We start from the raw sequence: 26,822 nt of genomic DNA, 5'->3' as shown, positions 1-26,822 counted from the left end.
GCCGTGCATGGAAGTGCAATCAGTATTTGTGAACATGTGCTACTCCTTCAAAGCCAGAAACCAGAGAAGTAAGTGTGATGTCATTGGGTATACAGTTTGGAGCTGCTCCATAGACGATGAATAGAACCCAATAGAGTGCCAGGTGGCCCCCCCAAAACCATTTTCTAATTCACAATAAACTACAACTGATTCACAGTAGGAATGGTTTCAATATCTTTAGTATACATAAGGTGCCAGAGTGTACAAAAAAATGTCAAATTAGAGCTTGTTTATCAAAAAAGTGCCAGTGGAGGATCCCCCGAACCCCAGAAAGAGGTCTTAGCTAAGCAATGTCCTATAATCCAAGACACCTAAAATCCTGAAAACATCCTTATATCCTAAAAATGTCCTAAAATCTTAGAAACATTCTAAAAATCAGAGAAATGTCCTTAAGTCCTAGAAACACCCTAAAATCCTAAATACATGTATGGGGCTACTGTGACCGTGGCCCCACAAGCAAAGCAAGTTGAGAATCCCTGAAAAAACATCAGTTTTAGCACTCTAGTTTTAAGATTTCTGAGAGAATCGTTTGTTTTTACTGATATTTTTGGACTTTCTTTGATCATAGGAATAAAATGTATGAATTTTAAAAACTAAGTGAAGTTCACCTTTAAGACACGGAATTGCATTTCTGTCCATCCAATCCTAAAAGACAAAATCTCAAACGTGTTAAAGTGTAAAAATCACTTAGTTCTCTGTTGGGTCTAACTTTCTTTTTCCTTTTTATGGAATACATTTGGGAAAACTGCTTCATTTCTAAAGAAAAATTGATCTTTCTACACTGCTGTGCTTACTGTAAGTCATGCTGGACACAAGCAGCACTGGCATGCTTAAAATGTAAACTAATATATATAGCTCTAAAGAATCTATTAGCCTGCATTTGACCAAGTACGCCCCGCTCCTGGCCAGGCTCCCTCCCATTGGCTCGGAGTCAACGTAAAGTGTCCTGCTAATCCAACAGTTGTCTGGCTGCGCTGAAAGTCACCTCTGAGTCCAGCTCTAGCACTCGTGTCAGGAATCCACAGGCTCTTTGCATACCGAGCGGCCGGATATCCTCTAGTTAAAGAGGGCCCTCTAAGCCAGGGCCATGTGTTGGTCGACTGGGGAGGGTGACAAGGGGTAGGGGATGTGTTTTTTTGGGGGGGTGGTGGCGGGGATGTGCAGGAGGTGCTTAAAAGGCCTTTGGAGTGACATCAGCATCACTTTGAGCAGACACAAAACGGTAAAGCGGACAGTTCTGGTCCCATAGAAACCAATCCACTTTGCAGCGGATCCTCGGAGCCGTGCACCGCGCCGGCTAAAAGTGCAGTTGCTCCTGAACTGAGGCTGCGGATCTGTGCATCTGTGAATGGCTTTTGTGTTGCTGCCGGGGCAGAACAAAGTGAGTTCAGGTTACTGCACTCCTCCCGTTATTGGCCCACATTGTCTCTAATTATTCTAGCAAACATTGACACAGCATGTGTGGTCTCACATTTATACCCCCCTCCCCCCCTTCCCCTCCCATGCTTAACAGAGTGAGAGAAGAGAGAGAGAAAGACAGAGCGCAGAAAACAAGATAGAAAAAACTTATGAAAGGGGGGGAAGGAATGATGAGACAAAGAAATGTACTTGCATTCACTATTTTGTGCTTCATTATGACGCAATTATAAGTGAAATGGCTTTAAGCTGCTCTGAAAGGCTGCGTTTGTTTTCTTGTTTTCGAACCCATGGAGAGAACGCAGAGTATACTCAAGGGTTTGTCCTCACCTTTCTCCCATGCCGCCTCGACTCGTGAGAAAACAAATGCACCATGCCAACTCAAGCTTTGTGCACACGAGCAACCGTGACCAGCCAGCAGGGGGTAGAGCGCAAAGGAAGTTTTTCAAGGATGCAATAACCAAAAACAGAAAACAGCCACAACTTTAAAGCTCAATCCCACACTCTAATTTGAATTCTGAAGCTTTCCCGTTGCCGGGGCGCTTCTAACTCCGGCTTTTGCAAAACAATAATTATGACGAATGTATGCATCCGTAGCTTACCAAATCCTCTGTCCATGAGCTTAGCTCGAGGCGATGCTGCAGAAAAGCTGACCCAAATATGCTACATGTGGTTTGCCAAGAGGAAATGGCTTAAAGTTAGGCACAAGGATGGTCTGGTGTAAAATCAAATCAGGAAAATACAGAAATGCTCTGAGCAGGCGAGCTCAGTTACTGTAAAATTGACGCTGACCTCTTGTTAGTATTTAGTGGCAGTGCTATAGAAAACCTCAGTGGAGTGTGAAGCCATTACTGTAAAATTCCCATAAAAGCCTTCCTGAGTAGATCTATTGCAGATTTTTACTGGAAGCCATTAAAGCAAATGGACTGACTCATCTGTTTGGAAGTTCACAGCATTTGCAGTGTCCTCAGTTGGGTTCTGATCAGTGACAGTGGACTCAGATTTTTCTTTTTTTTAATTTTACACCTCTCCTCTGAGATTTGATAAGAACATCATGTTTTGCCGGATCAGATTAGAATAACTGATATATTGAAGCTGCCATCACAATCATCACGACTATGCTTTAACAGAAAAAGTCTGCTTGCAGGCAGGTGAGCTTCATGTGTTTGACAATGTGTCGAGACCCCAACCCTGCAGGATACAACAGCCCAGCGGCCAGAAAAACGTTTGTGTGGTACATTTCTGCAAACCACGGATATGTGACATTTGTACATTATTTTGTTACTTTAGATTCCTCGACAACGCTTTGGTAAAGCTGTAGTTCGGTTCAGACACAAAAACGATCATTTTTAGCCTAAAACACCTTCTTTTGGTGGCACAAACGCAGCTGAAAAAAGTAGAAACAGGTCGTTGAACAAACAAAGCTAAAAACACCACAGATTAGTTATAAATCAATAAATAACTGGCAAAAAACAAACAACAACAACAAAAAACACCCAGGACTGGTCCAAGAAATACCAAAAAACACCCAGATTTAGTTAAAAAAAAAAACCCATATATAATCAAGTATTTGTGGTGGCAAGTCCGCTACTACAAATACCGGCAGAAAACACCATAAAGGGTCACCAAAAGTGCTGGTGTTTGTTGGTCTCAAACACCGGTCTTGGCAGCCGTCTATTCACGATATCACGCCATCCACTACCCTCTCCAACTCCCGCTTACAAAGTCAGCTCATATACTACATTATTTTAGAAACGTTGATAGGATACGTATGAAATGTACACATGCAACGTATCCATTATTTGCAGTAACCTACAATGCCAACTATTTCCTTTGGCGCCTGAGTTGCACTACAAGGCATTTTACTTATACTTATATCATGCACATTTGGTACTGTAAAGTCCTTTCCTGCAATGTCTGTGGATGAAGTTTGAGTTTCTGTATGACCGTCTTTACCTGCTCAGCCATTATTACTATAAATGCTTCTTCTAACACCCATAGTCAACATCCAGACTGCCTGTTTTCCCCAAATTTCAGTCTTTATGCTAAGCTAAGCTACCTGTCTTCTGGCTGTAGCTTCATATTTACCAGACAGATATAATTCTCGTCTAACAACAAGCAAACTAATTTTCTAAAATGATGTACTATCCCTTTAATGACACATAGTGAAAGATTATATAGGTACTGTATTCACTGCATGAATCACTCTGCAATATTCAAATTTCAGATCCTGCTGCACTCGTTATATGACTGGTGAGGCCACTATCCAAATCTCAGAGCCACATCCCTGGGATGTGTTTACTTCGAAATGCCTGCGGGATGCATGTCACCCCCGGGGGTGACAATTTGACTTTGTCACATGCCTGTGGGATGCAGACGGAATAGCAAAGGGCTGTATTGGCCCGTCTTTTTCTGTCATTCCCATCTTCTCCCACTCGATCTCTCCTTTCTCTCAAAACAGCATTCTGAGAAACTAGATTCCTTGACATGTCCAAGGACAAGTTATCATTAGTGAGCCAAGTGTGTTTGGACAAACTGCCCAGATGCTGCCAAGCAAAGAATAGCCAACATCTCCTCTGTGCTTTTTTGTTTTGTTTTTTTTTTAAGTTGCTAAAAATGAAAAGTGCAGCTTTTACAGTGACATATGACAGAAGCATGCAACCGGATAAACAGAGGAGAAATGGTGTGACTGAGAAAGTGCAGAGACACTGATAACAATGTGCATCACCGCACCACACAAAAAATAATTTGATTTTTCCTTCGCATTTTCCTCAAATTTGTAAAGTTTAATCAGAGTCTGACAAAAAATGTATGCAGAAAAGAAGAAATACCTTGAGATTTTTCCTGACAGCGACATGCAGGGGCAACGAGGGGCGAGGGGACAGAAATGGGCACAGCTGGCCAGGAGTAATTGTCCTGACCTTTTCACATACACTGACGTTCACACTGAGCCACGGGAGGTTTGGAAGATGCAGGGCCGGATGGGGTGGCAGGACTACAGGAGTGCGGATACAATTTGCATGACGGGAAATGTCATATCCATTAACCGAACTAACTGAGGTGTTTCAACACATCTTCCAGACACATCTACTCCATTAGCACTTTTCTGTCTCACACATCTAACACAGTTCTTCCACCAAAATTAGCACACGTATGCTGGTGTTAAACGTGTGAAAACCTGCTAAAAATAGACCATTTCTCATCGACCGTAAATGAGCATGCCTTTATGTGTTTTAACTTGTCTGTCATGTTCGCCACCATGAATGTGCAGGAATGTTACCGTGGTTACTCTTTAAAAATGTTATATCCGTTACTTATTCTAGGGCTGCACCCGACTCAGAATTATGTCAGTCGAATCAGAATCGGCTGTTAAATATTCAGCAACTGTTTTTTTCATATGAAGTTTTAATATTTTAATTGGGCTCAGTGTGACAGCAGCATTCATGTGATGTAGTTAACAATCGCAACACAAGCAACACATCGCAAACGTGCAACATCATTTTTTTTACCAACACTAGATTTCATACAAAAGCCAGAAATGCTGTCAAATTAAGTTGCCATGAGCTGTAAATTCACCACGTCTAAGCATAGGAAAGAAGATAAAGTTGTCTCAGAGCCTTTCAGTGCAGAGTCTGTCTTCCTCTGTGCTGCTGCATCGCGTCCACTGCAGCCTGAGCCAAAGAGTAGCATTAAAGTCAAGAGCACTCACTCCGCAGCAAAGTCTGGCCACAAGTACACTGCTCAGTGCACTGACTAACAGCAGCAACGACAACAACAACAACAGAGGGACTACTCAACTTAAAGCTTTCTCAGTCTTCAACTAATGATTCGAAAATAAAACTTTCAGAGGGCAGCCCTAACCTGTTCAATCAACAAATTCTGAACGACAGACAGTTTCTGACGACGTGCAATTGCATCCTGCCGCAAAAGGGGCAAAAAAATAAGCACATCCACCCAAGTGGCTATTATTTTCCCCTGTGACGGCGAAGGTATGAGCTGGCCAACTCTCATTGTTTTTGCCTCTGATGGGGTTAACGGACTAACCAATGTCACTCTTCTAACCTTACCAATACAATTAACAAAGGCAACAAGTCCTAGCCAACCGGGGGGAGAGTACGGCAGGTTTTGCCTTTGCGATCGTAGGAAGTGTCACGTCTCAATCACTGCTGATCAGAACTGGATCTGCTGCAGAGTCATTTGTCTCGGGAATTAATGCTGACTGTATCCTTTCCAACTTAAGACAAAATCCATATGTTTGTGGGTGTTAGTGGATTTTTTTGTCCATGAGAAAGTGGTTTAAGAGATCTGCTATAAATGTTGTAAAATAAGATGCCTTTGTGTGTCCTTACAAATATTCATATTAAGTTTTTTTAATATTTAATTTAATTTAACATTTAATCGTGATGTAGATAGATCTAATGCACTATTTACGTATTTCTATAGTACAAGGTGCAAACTTAGGGTAAACAAGGTCTACATTAAAGGTTTTAAAGAAAATCCAGCAGAGACACTCTAAATAGCTCAGCTTTAAGAAATTACATCCTGAATCTCGGCTTTCCTTCTGCGGTTTTCGAAGCTGTTTTGTCCAGCATCCCACAGTGTTTCATAGAATAACTGTGGCTGAAAGGTTTGGACAGCCGTTCCTCAGCCACAGCATGATGTTCAACTGCAGCTTTTACCTAACAGCAGCACGCTGGAGGCACAGCGCACCTGCAAACTGACAGAAATAGATGCATTGTGATCGTTAACTCACAGCGGGCCTGCCTGCTTCTTTATCAGTGTGGATACATTTATCTGAAACTGCCGGCTGAGATTGATTCTGTTCATGATGCTCTGCGGTTCACTCGCTGATGCCGCTCTGCAACAGGAACAAGTTCCAGTGTTTCCAGAGTCTAACTGAGCATTTTAACAGCTTGCACACTGGTAGCACATCGGCTTGGAATAAAAATTCAAATTGCAATTTAAACCAGCTTCACAAAACTGGTTTCAATCAATCACCTTAATAAATAACAAACTTAACAAGTGATAATAAATTGCCAACAGCACAATCTTTGAGAGTGTTGTTTGTGCAGTCATGGACATGAATCTTTTAAAACCTGAGCAAACTGGCTTGATTTCACTGAAAAACATAAGAAGAAGGCAATGAGCAACATAAGAAGAAATGACCCAAAAATGAGCTGGAAATGAGTAAAAAGTACATCAAACTTGTATAATGTATAAATACCTGAAAATTAGCCAAAATAAAACCAAAAAAAGGAAAGAAAAGAAATGACCTAAAAAACAAAGTGCTGAAACAATATAACAACAAATTAAAACATATAATTCTAAATACTGTTTGTTTTGACCATTTAAACTAGCTTTTTAAAAAATAATCACTAATGTCACAGTCTGCAGGTGTAGTTTAGTAGAAAGAAAATAGTCCCGACATAAACTGCTCTCGCACTGGTCTGTGGATTATCTTGAGAAACTGGGTCATGATTTCTGGAAAAAGAAATTACTGTCGAGTTTTTCAAATGTATTTTTTTGGCACTTTGAGCACCACAAGCTGAGTGACACCTAGTTCCATTATATTGAAGAGAGGCCTATTTCTAACACTCAGCAACTCACACCACACCAAAACAAGCCTTATTAATAAATAGCACCAAAGGTAAGAGGAAAAATATGTATTTTTGATTTTGGGGTGAACTGTCTCTTTAACTAATAACATTTCTGAAATAGTTAGTTGCCATAGTTACTTAACATCTACTTATAGCTATTTACACTTGCTAAATCATTTAGTCATTCATAAAGCAGAAGACGATAATGAAGCGTGTAAGCTACTTTTCTCTGATGTGCATCACTGTAAATTGAATATCTTTGGGTTTGGGGCTGTTGGTCAGATAGAAGGAGCTATCAGGAAAATGTTGTTTTTCATTATTTTCTGGCATTTTACAGACTGAAATATTAATTGAAAAACAGAGTCGAAAGATGAATCTATACAGAAAATAACTGTTATTAGCATCCCTTCACAGACGCTTTGGTATGAATTGTGTTTTGTCTCCATCCTTTCTACGTGCAGAGATTAGCTGGATGGCCCTGTGACTGTCATGAATTAGACCTTTCTGGAAACAAGGAGGTCTCCTCTTTACAACCAGCAACAAAGCCTCTGTGCTGCAAACCTGACTTCCGAGTCCGACCCAGGATGCACAAGTTAAAAGGCCGGCCTCTGCGTGAACTCGGAATAAATAAAAAGTGCAGCTGTTTACTGCTAATTTAGCATCAAAGCGACACACAATCACAACAACGAGGGCGAGGAGAAGAGGACTTCAATCAGAGGCATGCAAATAACCTTTGGCAAACCGAATCAACAACAGTGAATTATTGCCGCACGCTCTCAGCGAGGGAGATACTTTACCGCAGTGTGAGCCTCTCAGCTGTCATGGGAGCTGTCAATGAGTTATCAGCCTGATGATCATGGGGGCAGTTTGAAAGAATCTGTGTTCATGCTTGGTGTAACACACATTACAAGGGTAGCACATGTATGCACTCTTGGTCTCACACACACACACACACAGGTCCTGTATAAACTTTACAAAGAACAGAGTCAACTCTGTTCCACCTGTTGTGTACTTTAGAAACGCCCAGTGGATTAAGCTATCTGCTGAAATCAGATAAAAAACGTTTCCCGTTCCAAGTCCTCCATCAAAAACGTAAATAAATCGGCAGGATCTGTGCATTAGTGTATAGCTTCAGGAGGTGACCCAACACCTTGGAGCTGTCCTAAACTCTCAGCACAACACGTAAAGTGTTTTTCTCACCGTGCTTGTGCAAGGGACACACACCTACACCTTTATTTGTATGGGAGCGGATTTAGCTCGAAGGCCTGCAATTACATCATCACTCAGTTTTGCAGCGCCGCATATCAGGGCCGGCATTACTCAGAGAGGCCTTTGAAGAGTTTGGCCCAGCCCTCGCTCTCTCTCTCTCTCTCTTCCTCCCTCCTCCCCTCCGCCTCCCCCCCTTCAGCACTGCCTTTGATGTTAGCGCGTGGAGCTGCGCCGAGCGTCGCGGCCTCCCAGGCCTCCCCGCCTCGCCTGATCCTATCTGCTCAGGCGGCACATTCATGTGGTTTACACCCGCAGCACGACTCCCGGCAGCTATTCACCCAACCCTGCAGGCCCCTCCCTGATCAGGGTCCAGGGGCTGGAGCGGGACGCGGCATGGCCTGAGCTGCCGACGGGGGTCGAGGAGAAGGACGGGAGGAATTGTGGAGGCTTTATCAAAGCCCGAGGCTGCACTACAGAGCTTTTATTGGCATGGTGTGTCGATGAAGGTACTACATTTGTAAATTCATGAAAGGAAAAGTCACACCTGACCCTTACAGGCTTCTGGAGTTCTCTTAAGAGTTGAATCAGGAAGCGCTGGCGAAGGTCTTACAACTACACTGTAAAATATAACAAGTTGCTCTGACTTAAAATAATCTTGGAAAGCAACTGAATTGAAAAAGTAAAGAAAATATAATCTTTATTTATGTTTACTTTCAATCTTTTCTGTTGAGTTTACTCAAAATTGTGCTGTATTTACTGAATTCTGTTAAGTTGTTGCAACTTAAAAATCAAGTTAATTTCACTTGTCGTTTTTAAGTCTTGGCAACTTGGTAAAATAACTTGGTTAAGTCTGACTTAACCTAATTATCACAAAGGCAACGACAAAGTTAGGAGATCTGCGAGTTCTTCTTTGTTAACATGTTTAAGAATATACCAGGGCCGCCCCTTTAAAGTCAGAGATTTGAGTCATCAGTTGGAGACCCCTAAATTAACTGAGATTGCATCAAGTCCAGCAATTGTTTGGAGTTTTTTGTTTGTTTGTTTTTGGCTAGTCAGTGTGCTGCAGTGTATTTCTGGGGACGTTTTGGGCCCCAGATTTTGCTGTGGAGTGAGTGCACTTGACTTTCACACAACTCTTTGATACATGGAGCAGCCCGATTCTGCAGCTGCACAGAGGAAAAGACACTCTGCACTGAAGGGCTCTTTGTTAACATTATCGTCTCTCTTCTGCTTAACAGTGGTCAATTTACAGCTCACAGCAACTTAAAACAAAATCTCTTTTGCTTGATATTTAGTGCTGGCAAAAACATGCATCACATTTGCAATCTGTCATTAGCGCCATTAGCTTGTTTACTATATTACATGAATGCTGCTGTTACTATAATGTCCTGCTTTCATCTGCCAAATGACTTGTTATATAATGGAATATCAGATGTCGACAAAAAATCCAATATTGTGCATCCCCATAAAGTACACATAAATTAAGATTAATAGTTATATTTACTTAAATTTTTCAAGGCAATCTGTTTCTTGAACTTGTTAACTATAACTTGTTAGATTTTGCAGTGTACAAAAAGTGGGGATTTATTTCAGCTTCGGGTGCAGCTGCACTGCACAAGAGGAGCTATATTTCAACAATAAATACTTGAGCGAGCAAAAGAGACAGCAAAGAGCAAAATAGAAAACCCTGTGCCCTAAATATCTTCAGTATACCCATGATGCTGGGACGACACAAAAAGAAAGCCAATTTTTCATTTCAAAAAAATCTAGGGCGCATCTTTAGCAACAGGAAGAGGAGGAGGTGGGAAGATGCAGCGATATGTCTTCACTGCAGAGCCAGAGGACATGCAGCTCCACCAGAACAAACAAGCAGAGATAACCCAGCTCGTTCTCATCTGACCAAGCATGCCCAATCCATCATACCTCTGGCCTCATTGTGCTACAGCCTGGATCTTCCTCATTACTGGAACAGCTACCTACACACACACACACACACACACAAAAGTAGCCTCCAGATGAGAGGGGTATAGCAGAGATGAACATGATGGGGTTGGAGCTTCCACCTGAAACTGATTTGTCCCCATCTGGCACCCCTGTAAACGACCTTTGCCACGATTGTGTTGGAATCCATTAAAGGAAACAAAAAAGGGGGAAATGAAAAATGGCAGGGTTTCTGACTGAGGGCCTGTCAGGAGGGGACGTCTCACAGCATTAATATGATGCATTAGGGCGAGGGTGATCATGTGTGCGAAACCCCGTAATGAACAATAACCAGAGAAACTGCAACCAGGGCAAAATATAAGCATATGAATCAAAATGATAAAAGGAAAGAGTCTTCTTACATTAAAAGTAACGTTATGTTTTGCAGGCATATAAGGCTGATAATTATGTAATGATGTACACAAAAGACAGAACTTTGAACCCTGTCTTCTTGAACTTAAGTGAGCGGGACAGACCTGTGATAAGACTTCTCCGTTCATGAAAACAAAAGCAACAACAAGAGCTAAGCATATTAACCATTTTACAGCTGACCAAACTGTCACAGTCAAAAACATGGGAAGAAGGCACCAAAAAACTTAAAAACACATGGCCAAAAAATAGAGAGAAATTAGTAAATAGTTATAAGAAAATTACCTGAAAATAAGAAAAAAATAAATTTAAAAAAAACTGAAACACACAGGAAAATAACCTAAGAAATAACCCCAAAATTTGGGAAAAAAATTAATTAAAAATTCGTGTAACAAGTTACAGGAAAATTACCTGAAAATTAGCAATAAAAGAAAGGCAAAAAAACAACAATAAAAAAAGAAATGACCTTAAAAAAGCTAAAAAACAAACAAACATAAATATATAATGAAAATGATAATGAATATAGTTGTCTGGACATTTTTCCTTTTTAATATAATTTTGTGATAATTTTCTCTCTTTCCCCTTTCAAAAATATATTTTTCAGGTTGTTTTCTTTCTCATGTTTCTGAAAGAAATCAAACCACCCTGCTCTGGTTTTAAGGATTTAAATGCTTGTGAAAAACATCTGAATGCAGCACATGAAAGTGGATGTCACTCTAGGTTTCAAAGGGTTAAAGGGATAGTTTGGACTGTTAAAAGTGCGGCGGTATGGGGTACTTCTCCATAGTCAGTGCATTACATACTGCAGATGTCAGTGTGCACACCTCCAGGCTGTGGTCCTACACAGAAGCTAAGTAATGTACTGCCGTCCTCGCCTCCTGGTCCATTTCTATACCCTTTGTGTCCGCGGTGGCGGCATGGGTAGTGGGCAATACAAAAATGTGGAAGTACAAGTTGCAGTTCAAACAACACAGCCATGGAAACTCTGCTGGTTGACATGTTTTGCATTAACTGCACCATGCGACAGAGTTTCGCCGTGGAGGGAGGAGGGATATCTAGGCTCTGGTGAGATGGAGGGATGTTTTCCACAGTTCATCTACACATACTACCCACATTGTTTTCATACAAAGCTGGCTGAAATCGGTGAAGTATCCCTTTAAGAGGTAGGAGGAGAAGGAGGCAGATGGAGTGGGGTGCTCGGAGAGAGATGGACTCCCAGTGCAGCTACCTTCATAGTCTATTGGCAAAAAAGCACAACAAAAGGGGAGGCTGGCGTTGTGGCCTTCCACGGTTAGTCAGCACATTCCTGCCCGACAACAAAGCATGCCTCTGCCTGGATGAGCCACTGTGAGCATTGTCATTTCATAACCCTCGACCCCTTAGCCTTTGTTTTGCAGACCCTCTGTGTCAGTGGATAAAAATATGGGCTGAGGGGATGGACCGGGCCTTTCAGCTCATCAAATGCAGACAGACACCAGAGGCTATTCGGAAAAGCAAAGCAAAAAAAAAAAAAAAAAAAACACCTCGGGCTTTTCTTCATCTTTGCCTCGTTACAAACATGTTGCAAAAATAACCAGAGTGAAGACAGGCGGCGTGAAAAATCACTTTTTCACCTGTCAAAGTGCAGCGCTCTCTGCTTTTCCTGGCACTCATCATAGAGGTAAAAAAACGAAACAAAAACACAGCCTCGGGGCAAAGCTGAATTAACATTTCCTCATCACTGGAGTGTAAAGCAGAAGACAAACACGAGGCGTTCATACAAATGAGCTCGGACACGTAATCAATAGCAGATCAGGAGGAGAGCGACACAAGGGAATCGAGTTTCCCCCGGGGAGAGGCTGGGAGAGCGGAGAGAGAGCAGCAGCGCTGACTGTTAATCTCTCCTGGAGCAGAACATCAAAGATCGGCTCAGCCACTCAGCCCAGTGCAAACTCACATACATACTGGGGCCACCAGTACCAACATGCACTTGTTTCAGGTGGAGCTGCACTGGGAGAAAGACAAGAGTGAAAGAGCCAGGAGAAGAAAACAGCGGCTGCCGGTTTGAGAGATAGTTTGGCCAATTAAAAAGAAGTCTGAACAAGTACTAAGTGCTCCAACAGGAAGTGAGGTGTTTCAAAATTGACCTGAATGTTGACTGCAGGCAATCAGTGCTTTCAGCTTAATGCTAAAAATAGAACTTGTTGACATTTTCAGGATTTCACAAATCTGCAATTGCAACAGAATTTGTTGCTGAATTAGTCCATTTACAGAAACTTGACACTTTTAATTAGTTGCGTGTAAAGTAAAAACACCAGATATTAACTGGTCCCTGCTTCTTCAGTGTAAAAATGTGCAAAATGAAGACGTTACTTAAGTCACTGGGAACGTGAAATGGGCAAGCATTATTTCTTAACCATTTATAGGCTTAAGACTTGACTGAAATCTATTATTTTAAAGGATTTTAGGGGTATTTTTGCCTTTATTAGTGAGCTGACAATAAGATTACAAGAAAGGGAAAGGTGGGGAGCTGTGTGCAAGAAAGTTTTTGTTCATGGTTGGCACCTTAAAACCAGCGATTTTTCTTCCTTGAGGGACTCCATATTGAGTAATCTGACAAAACCTAAGCAAGTCACATATTTTATGGATATATTTTATATTGTCTTAAATGCATAACAATGACAGCACAGAACAACTGACAAACTGAACAATTTACCTAAACAGTAAACACAGTAACTAAGACGTTGCATGAAGCGAGCGATTCGGATGATTTTTCCCCATCTCTCTGGCTGTATTATGTACGTCCGTATTTTTCACAATCATATACTTTTTTCATATAATTTTTGAAAAATTCAGTTTTCTTCTTCCCAATGGCTGACCATTGTTCTATATGCTCATTGGCTCTTTTACCTGCATACTTTTCTGATGCAATTTTTTTTTAAACATTTATACCTTAAATAATACACTTTACTTAAAAACTAACCATTAGTTTTCTAAAAGGAAAGGCTTACTGTTCACGTTTCTCTAGAGTTTTATTATACCCCTTAAAATAAAGATGGCCTCATGACCCCCCACGAAGCTTTGGCGACCTTTAATGGGTTTTTTGGATCCTCACGTTGGGAACCAGTCCCCAGGTAGGGCTGGAACAGCTACCAGTTTCAAAATAAAACTCTGTGACACAGTTAGAATTACTGTTTCAAATAGAAATCATTCAAACTGTGTTTGATCGCTGCGCTTTGAAAAACTCACAATAAATACTATACAGCATCAACCAAAGTTAACAACAGTCCCCAGATGCAGATGCAGATGCAGCATGCGCATTAAGCTGTTCACTTGTTCACAGATTCTCCGTGCAGCAGGCAAACCAGTGATGCTACTGGTCCGTCACGCACACTGACACTCGCACAAGCATTAATGTTAATGCACATTTGACATGGTGTTCATGTGTGCTGCTAATTTGATTTGTGGTTTTCAATGTAAAACTTATGAAAATTATGTCAGCATGTGTGTTAGCAAATTTTCACAATGCTGGGTTACACTGATAACCGTAATAAGTTTGGTCACTATAATCAAAATGAGAACTTTTCCGGCTGTTTTATCTCTACCCAATACAACTGACAATTCATTCATACACGCTGGAAGTCATACACAAGCATTATAGGACGCATGACAAATTTTGGCTGCACCAAAAAGAGCAGACTGGTGGTGGGGGGTGAGCGCGTGTGTGGGAGGGGGGGTGTTAAGCAAGAGAAAGAGAAAAACAGTTTAGTCTGTTCTATTCCGAAAAGGGGAGAAACGCAGCCTCAAATTACTTTGGCTAGGACATGAAAGTGAAACAGGGTGGCGGTTAAGAGACGATAGCACTTAAAATACAGCTGCGACCGCCAAGCCAATAAATGGAAAAAAGTAGGGAGCAGCACTTTTAACCTTTTAAACCAGCGTTTGTGTACTGCTACTGTTGCTTTGGCGCTGGGAGTGGCCCGGTCCCTGGCACCTCCCGTCTGGGCCCGTCCCATTATGGCCTCTTGGGGTTTCCAGCCTGTGGTGAGAAAGCGCGCTGGATGCCTTAAACCACTAAAGCTCTCATTATAGTCTAAATGCAGTGCGACACAACTCTTGCCAGCTCCAAGGTAGGAGCTCCAGTATTTAAGCTCATCGTTGTCTTAGCTCAAAACCACCACTTTCCCCCTGCACATCCAGTCCGAAAAAAAAACCCAGCCACTTTCAAAGAACCACATCATGAAGTCTCCCAGCTATAGTTACTGGCGCTTCATGTGCACAGAGATGAAGTTCAAAGGTAAAACAGCTCATGGGTGTTGGGAAACTATAGCCTCTTCTTCCTGACAGTGGATTCAGGGGATGTCCCCGTCTCTGCGTCCCTTCTGAGAGGAAGCAGGCAAAAGCCACATTATTCCCTCTGGTTCTGGCCGACGACACTATGAGTTCCATCTGGTCCTCTCGGTGCCCCTGCCACGTCCCTGCCTCGGCTCCTCACTCACATGCTGACAGCACGGGGCCCGCTGGAAATGGGAGGCAGATGTGCGCTCGTGCAGTGCATCGCAGCTCATCTCGCTACAGGAAAGACAATTTGGCGTCGGGGAGACAATGGAGAATGATGAGCAGCAGATGGTGTTTCCCCTCGCATCAAACATGTGCTAATCAGGAGTGCTGCGAGCATGTGTGTTGTCAACAATGATAGGAATTTAACAAACATGGCGGCCAGAAGTCCAACTGAGTGTCCTTCACTGTAAGGATCCAAAATTGTGATTACATCTAGAAGCAAAGTGCATTCAGTATCATTTGGCTTCGGCTACACCTGCCAGACTAGCCGTCTATCGTCACACCTGGGTGACTCAATCAGGGGATTTCACCTTACCATCACTTGCCTTACGAAAGAGGCTTAAAGCCCTGACACACCAAGATTGGCAGTCGGTCAATGTCGGCTGTCGGTGAGCGTCTGTCGCCCTAGATTTTGTGGCGCTTCCTGCACTGTTGGCACAAGTCACCACTTGGCAGCTGTTTTTCAGCTGATTCAGCATGTTGAAATAGTGTCTGACATTGAGTTATTTTGTAGAAACAATTGTTCATGTTATTGTTTCAACATCAGGTTGTGTTGTTAATGTACTAATTGGCTGTTCTTATAAGAGGTATGATTGTGTAATGGAGGACAAATCCACATCTGTGTAAAAGGGACAGTCGGCAGGACGGGACAAGTGTGACATTTTGATGACTTGTCATATGTGTGCAAAAAACGTCTAGCAGCAAGCACATCCAAAAGCAGTTAAATACTAGTTGCTGGACAGAGTGCAACCTGCGATCAGAGGATTAGATCAGCAGCCATATAACAGAGCCAGGACATTATTGTTATTGCCATGTTATGCCACTGATATTTCGTTAATAAAGCACCGCTAACACATAAATTATGTGTCAAACTAGTGGCAACACTGTTGTGTTACCCATCATGCCTGTTTTGATTCTGTGATGCCAGCACGATATCTACAATAACACATTGGAGCAGTATGATGCTGTTTAGTAAAAATGTAAAGGCAGCTTAAAAGGGAACCTCATAGCGGTCCTATAGTGCAATCTCCGTGTAAAAAGAGGTAATGGCGATTACAGACTGCTGGTATGGAGAGTTGTTTCTTCTCATGCAGGCGCAGAATGTGCATGCTCATTGGCTGTAGTCTTTGCAATGTGTTCAATTGCTACTTTTTGGTCGAGAAACGGGCAACGTGAGGCAACAAAACAGTTCTCTGAGGACGGTTTGTTGTGTCTGGGCCTTAAGAAACAACTGTTGCTAATATGTGAATTAGGGTAAATTAGTTGAAAAGTTGCTAGAAAACTACCTGAAAATAAGCAATAACAAAAAAGATGCAAAAAAACAAACAAGATGTGCTTAAAAAAGACTGAAAACATCTATATGTCTTGTCTATTTTCTTTCTGTAACATAATTTTAGATATAAATTATAACAATGATGGACATCTCTCCCTATTTTTTTTGGTAATTTCCTAATAATCTTCCCCTATAGTTTAAAACTGATTTTTTTCAGTAATTTTCATGTCATCTTTTACTAAATTATTGCAATTTGTGAGACATTTCTTGCCAAGTGTGTCACTGACTTTTCCCCCCATGTTTTAGAAAGAAATAAAACCAAAACCAAAATCTGCTTAGGTTTCAAAGTGTTCAATCCAAGACCTCTAAATCAATATTTCTTCACTTAATCCACTTCTCTGGGCCCAAAGCATTGCTGTTTTGCCATTTTCATTCTAGCACTCTAATCAGGAAGTATTTAAATCTGGGACGAGAGGTGAATACAGTTAACTACCTGGCATGAACGACAATCTGCACTTCTCCGGTTGCCAAGAATCTGAGTTAAGAGCTGGTGATGTAAATACAGTCTTAAGGTCGTCTTAGGGAAATGCCTGTTGATACACACAGTCTTAAGTCTTGACAGAGTGATTTAAGGAGACATTGATTACTTTGCTATTACTGAGTTGAATCGGAGCAATCAGTGAACTGGCTTGGGAGGCCTGGGGTTTGGCACTGCGGCCAGATCTGCGGCGTCATGCTTCCCCCCCTTAAGAGCAAGAAGCAAATTAACTTAATTTATTATTTTTGGCCCCAGGCAGCATTTGCCACTTTTCGCACTCTTCAGGCAGAGCCGTTAGCTTTGGGGAATCAGCAAAAGCGAGCTGGGAGCGTATAAGCGGTGATCGTTGTTGGGTCTTTGCTCAGGAACGCTGCCAAGCCCCCCCTTTCCCCTGGACTTGAACCCGTACCTGCTGAGGTCTGACCACGACTGTACACACAAGGTAACGCAAACCCCTCAGGGCTCTGTTCAAACAGCAGAGGAGAGGACCCATAAACCTCAGCCAGACCAAATCAAGCGCCCCATTCACCCAACACAAGACGGCTCACAACTTGTAGGCAAAAAAGAAAAAAAAGTCGACAAGTGCAATGGTTGCGGAGGTCACTGCGGACAACTGAATTCACAGGAACCTAAATATTTGTGTTCAACCCGATTCCAGTGTAAAACTATATCCGTTACAACACCGCAGCGATTTCCCAACACGTTCCTGCGATGTTATTTCACAAGTATAGAATCTGCAAGTGGGGAATTTGATACTGGTTTAAAATTATACTCCTCAGGTTGTATGGTTGTCATTCATTGTCAGTTTTGACTTGCATAAATCCTTGCTAGAATATATGTTGTAAGAAATTCAAGACAGTGCGCTATGTTGGACAGACTGCCCCTCATTATAGCCTGACAAAATATAAGCTGCCTCTAAGTGGTCAGAAGCTATGTTAGCAAAGAAAGCAAACCTAAATAGATGTGGTTTGCGATGTAAAGCTGAGGTCCGACATTTCTGTGTGGTTACCGAGTGGCGCCAAATGGCCATCACTGTGTATAAACAGGGGCCATTTTTGTGCTGAGTATTCTCTCCTTTGATCTGCATATATCATCTGTATTTCAGAGTAAGAGCATTTCGAGGAAAACAAACATACTCTGAGAAGATGCTGCTGTGTAGCTGGTACCGACGTTGTTGCATGGGATGGAGGCGGGGACGCTGCTAAATGTGTAAAGACAGCACAAGCTTCTACTAAAGCTCCCATATGATGCTCAATTTTTAGGTTCATATTTGTATTAACTAGAACATGTATACATTTGTAAAGAGCAATTTCCAGGCCTGGAAATCTGTTTCACAGCCCTGTATAATGATGTGTTCAAGGATTGTCAGAAATTCAAAAAATCCAATGATAATTTCAGTCTTTACAGTTTCTGGTGATAATAAATGGTGGTGTGGAAGGCATGTTTTTTATTTTTATTTTTATTTTTTGGCTTTTATTTTTTGACATGGCTTTTTGTTTATTTATGAATGGTGTCCTGCATTGTCACGGATATGTTTTACACAAACCAATTTAGCAAAAGGTTGCAAGGCTGTGGTAGAGGTACATCACTGAAAGAAAAGCCCACAATTTCAGGCCAGAGAGATAAGCACACTGACTTTTAAACATTATGAAGGACTAAGATAGGTTTTTGGATATGCGTAAAGATCAAAACACTGTCCTTTTCAGGACGGCATTGAAGGACTGACAGTGGGAGACTGTGTTTGGTCCAACAAGTCTGCCACTGATAGGGAACTGAAAAAAGCATGTTTTGGTGCAAAGAAGCAAAATGACAAGCCACTCCAGCTGTTCTGCTTTTCCATATTTTGACAAGATAAACGACATGTTAGGGCACATCAATCTTAGTATGCACGGCTGCATGCAAACAGTAGTATTAGTGGAATATTAATTTGCACTAACCATGTAATCAGATTAGTAGGAATATTGTCTTTTTCAGAATACGAGCAAAAACTGGACAAATTTGTGCATGTAAACGTACTAAGTGTTACCAGATCTTTCACATCGGCACTCTCAGCATCCCTGCACCATCACTGCAGCAAACAAACAGTTGTAATAGCACGATAACAGCAGTTTCTACCTTTCTATTGTGACATCACAACTTCACAGAAGTCCTACCGGGTCTTTAAAGGCACAGTGTCTGAACATGGACTGTGTGCATTTCTCTGGGTTTAAGATACTTTCATAGAATTTATATAGCACCTTTACTGGCTTTATAATAATAAAAGACATGTTAATCTGATTTTTCACACAATGGGCCTTTAACAGAAGGACAAATGATTCTTCTGACTCATGGTGGCGTGCTGCAGAAATCCTGCAATTTAGTTTCTTGCTATGCAGACCACCACCAGTACACACTTGACGCAACGTGGTAAACTTGATTAAACTCAAATGTGTATTTGCAGCATTTAACCCCCCCCCCCCCCCCCCAACAACTCTCACTCTATCTCTCGCTCTGCAGGGGGAATCTCTCTGCAGGCTGCATTGTAACCTGGCCTCCCACCACACACCAATTATCTCATGGAGCTCAATAGTTTCTTCAGTCTGAGGTCACACTTCAGCAGCTACCAGCTTCTTTTATACAACATATGAAAACACGAAGCGTCACTGTGAGGCGGCAATCGTGCAGTGATACCTTAGCTTTCAACTCCTGAAGATCCAAGATGCACACTATATTATGAGCTCCCAGCAATGTTGATTGAAGTGTACATTTTAACAAATTCTTGTTTTAATTTAATTTTTTTATTCTGTACCTGTAAAAGTTTTCTGGGTGTTCATACCCTCCAGCATGCTTGCTCCAAAACTTCACACCAGTCACGTGGGACTCAACTATCAATCACAAACTTCATCCATTAGAAGCTGTTTGCATTTCACAGATACCTCCAAACACATAAAGATAAAACTTCAAAAGAGTGCACACAAAAGCTGCTTTGCATTCAAGTGGTTTCCAATCAATCCCCAAAGAGCTGCAGGTCCCTCCATCACCAAAAACACAGGTTAAAGGTCAAGAAATAACACTTTTAAAATCTTTGGCACATGATTAGACCCCAAACTCTTTGCTGCCTTACAAGCAGTGGCCAAGTAGATTAAGCAAGAATTATAAAACTTCAAACAAACACTTGGCTTTGTGGAAGATAAGCTTCATATTTTAGTGACTCGATCAAAGCTGCACATCCACAGCCAAAGTGCACTTGTCATGTTTGGGGAGGGGAGGGGGGGGCGAGAAATAAAGGATGAAAACATGGAGGCTTCTTCCACGATGACTACTTGGTCAGATATTCTTTATATATGTTTATGAAGACTTAAAATAGTTACAAGTAAGCCTAAACCAAAAGCATGCGACATCAAAGGCAGTGTTGATGACGGGCTACATAGTAACAGGCTACAAGCGGCGGGACGTGCGGGTTAGTTTACACGTTGGTACGGTCCATAAAAACAAACTTATTCCGCCATTAAAACTAACTTTTCAGCTTTAAACGTGCATTTATGGCTCAAAAACGCCACTTAAAAAGGACAGTGTGCCAAATATAAGCACAAAAAATACACATTTATGGGCGTAGCGTTATCGTAAAGCGTGTTATAACCTGCTAGGTACAAGTTTGCAAACTTTTTTTTTTTAGAAGTCACGTTTTCGGATACCTGCTCCCCAAAAGGTTTCGTGATTAGTGCAATTAAAAGTAAGGAGTGCAAAAGTGAGCTGGAGACATGAAGAAAATAACCTGCAAGAGCATGTTTTCCCTGTGAATGAATTCCACAAGATAGGAGCCATCTTGTGACCGCATATGCTTTGCAAGCCATCCTGCACACACACACACACACACACACACATACACACAACATATACAACTCTTGACAGCCCCCTGTGGAAAAAGTTTTACGAAGGGCAGCTTGGTTAAATTACACCCCGCGTCCCCGGTACTGTTGCTCGGGACTCGCTGCTCGTCATTCCCCGTTTTTTTATTTAAAAAAAAAAGAGCGAAAAGACTTACTTGCACGATCTCCCCCTCCGCGCTGATAGTGGCTCCAGCTTTGGAGAACCGTCCTTGCAAGCCAGTCGTGTAAGTAGTATAATCTCCATTGGGACTGGACTCGAACAGAACCACTTCCACAAAGGCAGTATCCTTGGCGAAAACGGTACCAAGAGAAGCGGCAACCACCAAGATCACCAGGACCACCGAGTCGGGTACGCGATCTGAGCCTCTCCGTGGTAAAATCATCATCTTGCCGGCTGGATCTGCGCCGATCGGGACATAATTTCACACGGATTAATTTAATCGGGTGAAGGTAAACTGAAATCAGGTCTGCGCGCGCGCGCTACGGGGCGATGCGTCCAAAAAAGAGGCAAAATTGTGCAACAAAAAAAGCTGGAGTCTGAGCTCGAGCGTGTTTATTTCACCACTGCGAGCCTTGTCAATTACACTGCCTGCAAACGCTCCCTCCCTCTCTCTCTCTCTCTCCTCCCTCTTTCTTTCTCACCCCCCTCCTCCTCCTCCTCCCCCTCTACAAAGCGGATCTCCTTTGATCTCCAAACACGTGATTTTTTTTTTTTTTTTTTTTTTTTTTTTTTTTTCTCTCTCTCCCAAAAGGGTTATATCCCCACCCACCAATCTTTCTGACCCTCTCCTTTGCACTCCCCTCTCTGAAGTGCCAGCACTCAGTTAAGGAGGCACCGCCGACTTGGCTGCTCAGTAAAGAAAAGAGGGGTTATTGTTTGGTAAATCTATAAATTACGCCTTAAGGTTTGAGTAAATTTCATTTTACTGTGTTAAATATCAAGCAGGGGCTGTTTTCAGCCGCTGTTGCATTCCTGGCCTGTCCGGTGGCGCTTTTCCATGAGTTTGACACGTTTTTGGGGTTTTTTGCTTCCGTGCCACCTTAAAATAAACACTACCCTCTCAGGACGCTTCATGATTTAACCGGGCTAATTTTCCAATCTGATTCAGATTTACCCACTTTAGGCTCCAAATGTAGGTTAACAATTTGTTTTAGATTGGACATTTCATTATGAGTGACCTATATAAAGTTATTTATTTATTTTTGTTTTGTCAAAAAGGAGAAACTTTAATAAGCCTGGAAGTTTTCCAGTGGGAAATCCAACTTCTACATTATTACTTATGGTGCTCCTCCATAATACATTCACATACTGATGATGTTTTTTACCTTTGTTTGGAATCACTTTGTCACCAGTTTCTTCTTTTTCATCTCAAGATGGACAGAAACTTGACTTGCATTCAATATTATAGCCTACCTAGAATTAATTGTCCTTATTTTTAGCGTTTTTTTTTCCCAGTTGTGTTTATAATATATATATACCAGTGCATTATAGATTCATGGTACAGCTATGCAACTACAATTAATTACTTTGCCATTATATAAATATAAGACGATATATACAATATGTAGTATTCAGACAAGCCTTTACTAACCATGTACTCATGGATAGATTACTGATCGGACCAATCAGACACAGGACCAGGGGCCTCAAGTGTCAGGGTGGGCATGTATCAACCAGGCAGAGGTTCAAAATGAAAACAAATAGACACAAAAAGACCACAGAATAACTAAAAATAGACACAAAATTAGCAAAAAAAAAAAAAAAAGACACAACATTGCCTCAAAAACATGCAAAAAGACCACAGAGAACTGCAAGAGAATTGCAAAGTGACACAAAATAATTACAGAGACACAAAATAAACCACAAAGACACACAAAACAACTGCAAAGAGATGCAAAGGACCACAAAGAGATGCAAAGAGACTGCATATAGACACAAACTAACTACATATAGATACATAATTACCAAAAAAGACACAAAATTACTTCAAAGGGCCACGAGACTACTACAAAAGAGACACAAAATACCACAAAATAACTACAAATAGATACTAAACACACCAAAAAAAGATACAAAATTACCTCTAAGAAACACAAAATGACAATGAAGACACACAAAAAGACCATAAATAGATGCGAAGGAACTGCAAAAAGACGCAAAACATTCTCAAAGAGACAAAAGACTACAAAGGGATGCAAAAAGACCGCAAACAGATGCTTAAGTACTGCAAAGAGACATAACGTAACTACAAATAGAAACAAAACAATCAAAAATTGCCTCTAAGAGACACAAAAAGACATGCAAAGGAATGACAAAGAAACACCAAATAACAACAAATGCGTCTGAAACCACCACAAAAAGAGACATGAACATATCTCTGTATCTATCAATCTAAAATGGAGGGGAAACTCTGTCTAAACTTTTTAAAAATCCCTTTCAATACACTTTTTAGTCACGAGCTGTTGGGCGTTGTATGATTTAAAGGAAATCTACTTGCACAAATTGTGTACCAGTATTTAGACAGATGGATCTCCAATTAACTGTTTCCTTTGATCTTCAGAGTAGTTGTCGTCATCAAAAACCAGCCTGACAAGCTAATCATAGATCATTTTACAAACCTCTAAATGCCTGAATGTAATTTGACGTAATTTCCAACTGCAGAAAGTCTAATTAGTGGCTGAATGGAAAACGAATCACAGCGAGCCACTTTATGATTCATCATGCGTTTATCGATAAACATCGGTTGTATTATCTTCTCTTTAAAAAAAACTGCAGGCGCATCCTGCACGTCTCTTTTAAACAAACCGTTGCTGTTGTTTAGTGCAGCAGGAGACAATTATTTCTGCGTCTGTCTCTGTTCAGAATAAAGAGGCTATTGTGAAACGTCCATGCTGACCAGTTCCTGAGGAACATCTTCTGTCTGATGCCTTTTCTTTCAGCGTGTCAGACTGTTCATTATGTGTCATTATGTCTGTTCATTAAGCACACAGTGTCTTGAAAGAAGAGAATAGATACACAAACGCTATCTTTTCATTCTTGCAACAGAAGATGATTTGAATCTTTGTTCAAGCGATCAATTCATGAAAAGAGCTCATAGTACCATGCAAGTGATGTCGATACTGTGGATGCATTGTTCTGTCTTTGGGCTTAAAGGTGAAAGTTATCAATATATTATAATGCATGAAATTAAATGACACCACTTTGCGAAGTCCTGTTTTCAATCAAACTTGTTTCTAAAAGTATTAGCACTCATATAAAGGGTTCGTACACATTTTTACCAATCAATTTCCATGACTTTTCTATGACTTAAAGGCAAATACCACACATTCTCTGAAATGACCATTGATACTCCTTATCGGTTCTTTTTTCAGATTTTTTTGCCCTTTTCTTTTATTAAAATTTATCTGGAAATTTTTAAGACAAATTTGTTGGGTTTTTTTTTTTTTTTTTTTTTTTAATTTAAGATTTGGTAGCCTTTTTTTAAGGCATTTTTTCGCTTAGAGTTTTTGGGAATGTTTAATTAAAAATTTGGCTTTATATATATATATATATATATATATATATATATATATATATATATATATATATATATATATTATATATATTTTTTTGCCTTTCACACCCAGGTCAGGACCAGAATTTTACCTTTTATCACAGCCAGAAACTATAAAAACAGAAATCATTGTTAGCTTTTCAGTGGTCCTTGAAGACATCATAAGATATTATACAGGTTTGTGAAGCAAAATTCCATGACTTTTCCAAAACTTTCTGGGTATATTCCGTTTTCCAAAACTTCTCTAACCCCTTCAATTCTTCATTTCACAAATTCCATGACTTTCCCAGGTTTTTCATGACTGTACAAACCCTGGAAATAAAATGTGAGCTCCACACAGTGATATTTGTCCAAAAAAAGCCCAAAGAAAACAAGGTCCCATCTTGCTGTCAGCTGTGTGGCAGTGTGATTATGAAAACCAACTGCGAGGACTTTTTAGGTCAAGAATGCAGCCGCCTCTGGAAGAAAGCGTGATGGTCAACATGTGTTCAGACTCAAAAAAGAAAGAAAAGAAAAAAAGCGAGGCGGAAAACAATTCAAAGGAGAAACTTAAGAAGTTCTCCAACGCCTCCAGCGTGACAATAATTTACAGATCACATTGGACGTCACTCTGTTTTATGAATCCTGATCCACACCACATGTCCCGTATCTGCCCTGTGACAATTAACACCCCTTCTCTGTTTCTCTCACACGAAAATGAAAAACAGACACGTAATGACTCAGAATGAATGAATGAATGCATGATGGGACTTTAAAGGTGCAATGCCCACAAACTCACTGATGACACTAACTTGTCAGCTTACTAATGTACCCTAAAATACAGTAAGGCAACAAGTTACAGAGACTCACAGTCGGTCTTGTTTCTCTTTTGTTACAAGTCTGCCCTCTGCTGGTTGCTCTTCAATCTGTGAGTGAGTTTTAACCCTTTGAGATCTGGAGCAGCATCACTTTTCTTATGCTGCTTTTAGACATCTTTAACAAGTATTTATACCTTTAAATCCTAAACAAATTGGTGCAATTTCTTTTTAAAAACAATATTTATCATAATTACATATTTAAAATTGTGTTACAGCTTTTTTCAGGCCATTTACTTGTTTATTTTTTGTGTTACTTTTTTTTTGGTTTGTTTTATTTAAAAAAAAAAATCCACCTAATTTTCTTATAATTGTTACCTATTTCTTACTGATTAAAGAAGAGACACAGAATAACTTCAAATAGACCAAAAAACACAAAATTTGCCCACACAAAAGACTATAAAGAGATGCCAAAACACCACATACAGATACAAAGAAATTGCAAAGTGGCCCCAAATAATTATAGACTCAAAATAGCCAAAAACAACACAAAACCTCAAACAGACACAAAATGACTACAAAGAGACACACAACAACCTCAAAGAGACACACAACAACTGAAAAGTGACAGAGGTATTTAAAAGTATGTTACAGTGTGCGCACTTTTTCCAGTTAATTTACTTGTTTGTTTTTTTGTTATACTTTAATTTTTTAAAGTATTGTTTGTTTGTCTTGTTTTTGTTTGTTTTTAAAAAATAATTTACAGGTAATTTTCTTGTACTTGTAACTAACTTCTTGCTACTTTTGGGTCATTTCTGCCGTCTTCCCATGTTTTTGACAGAAATCAAGCCAATTTGCTTTTCAAAGGGTTAAAGCTTGTAGTTTCCCTTAACGTACTTGAACTAAGCGTTCACATGGTTTGCTTTCTAGATTATTCAAAGAGTCTGTTTGGTGACCATTTGGCCTTTTGAAGGTGTTAAAAAAGGCTATATTATGATTTCAAGGATATGCCTTATTTTCTCGCTTCCTTCCTGACAATCTGCTCCCCCCGCACGAATGTGGTTTTCACTTGACAGCAGCTGTGGATCCTCTCCTGACGCTCGGCCCTCTCTCTGCACCGGTGTCTAAACTCCAGGCCACCCTGAGCAGAATCAGCTGTCGGCTTGTTTAGGCTGAGAGAGTGCTGAGGATGAGGATGACTTTGAGCGATGATGGCTGGCTCTGGATGTCTGTGGGGATATCTTTTTCTGGTTGAACTCGTAGACGTGGGATTTATTGGCTAATTTACGACATTTCATGATTGTGATATTAAAAAGCTGCACTCTTCTCTGTTTTTTTTCTTTTTATCTCCTCTTTCACTTTCTTCCTCTACTGCTCTGACTCTATTGTGTAAACATGAGAACTGAGACGAGTGGTTTAATCATCTATTTGTTCATTGTTAAAAACAGCTGGTTACAGTTTTAATAATTGGGTAAACGCTTGTGTCTACATGCTAGTTTATCCTCTAAGTGTGGAAATAGACACGTTTTTTCTTTAACTTATTATTATGGAGTAAATGTTGATTGCACAGTGTGATGGCTTTTTAATAATTCACTTTGCAAGTCTGTCCGTCCCCCGGTACAATCTCCCTGGAAAATGAAGCTCC

The 26,822-nt window shown here is 40.7% G+C and overlaps 1 protein-coding gene across 2 annotated transcripts in view; it reads right to left on the bottom strand.

Moving 5' to 3' along the window:
• The window catches only part of znrf3 (zinc and ring finger 3), a 95,345-nt gene extending 74,012 nt beyond the window's left edge, over positions 1-21,333 (bottom strand). For both annotated transcript variants that reach the window (XM_042487452.1, XM_042487453.1), the window contains exon 1: positions 20,985-21,333. In XM_042487452.1, the coding sequence (XP_042343386.1) occupies positions 20,985-21,215 (231 nt within the window). In that variant the 5' untranslated portion in view covers positions 21,216-21,333. The remainder of the gene's footprint in view (positions 1-20,984) is intronic.
• Positions 21,334-26,822: the final 5,489 nt, after the last annotated feature.

The sequence above is a fragment of the Plectropomus leopardus genome, chromosome 6 (genome assembly GCF_008729295.1).
Source record: "Plectropomus leopardus isolate mb chromosome 6, YSFRI_Pleo_2.0, whole genome shotgun sequence".
Lineage (NCBI taxonomy): Eukaryota > Metazoa > Chordata > Actinopteri > Perciformes > Serranidae > Plectropomus > Plectropomus leopardus.
This window is presented reverse-complemented; position numbering and strand designations above follow the sequence as displayed.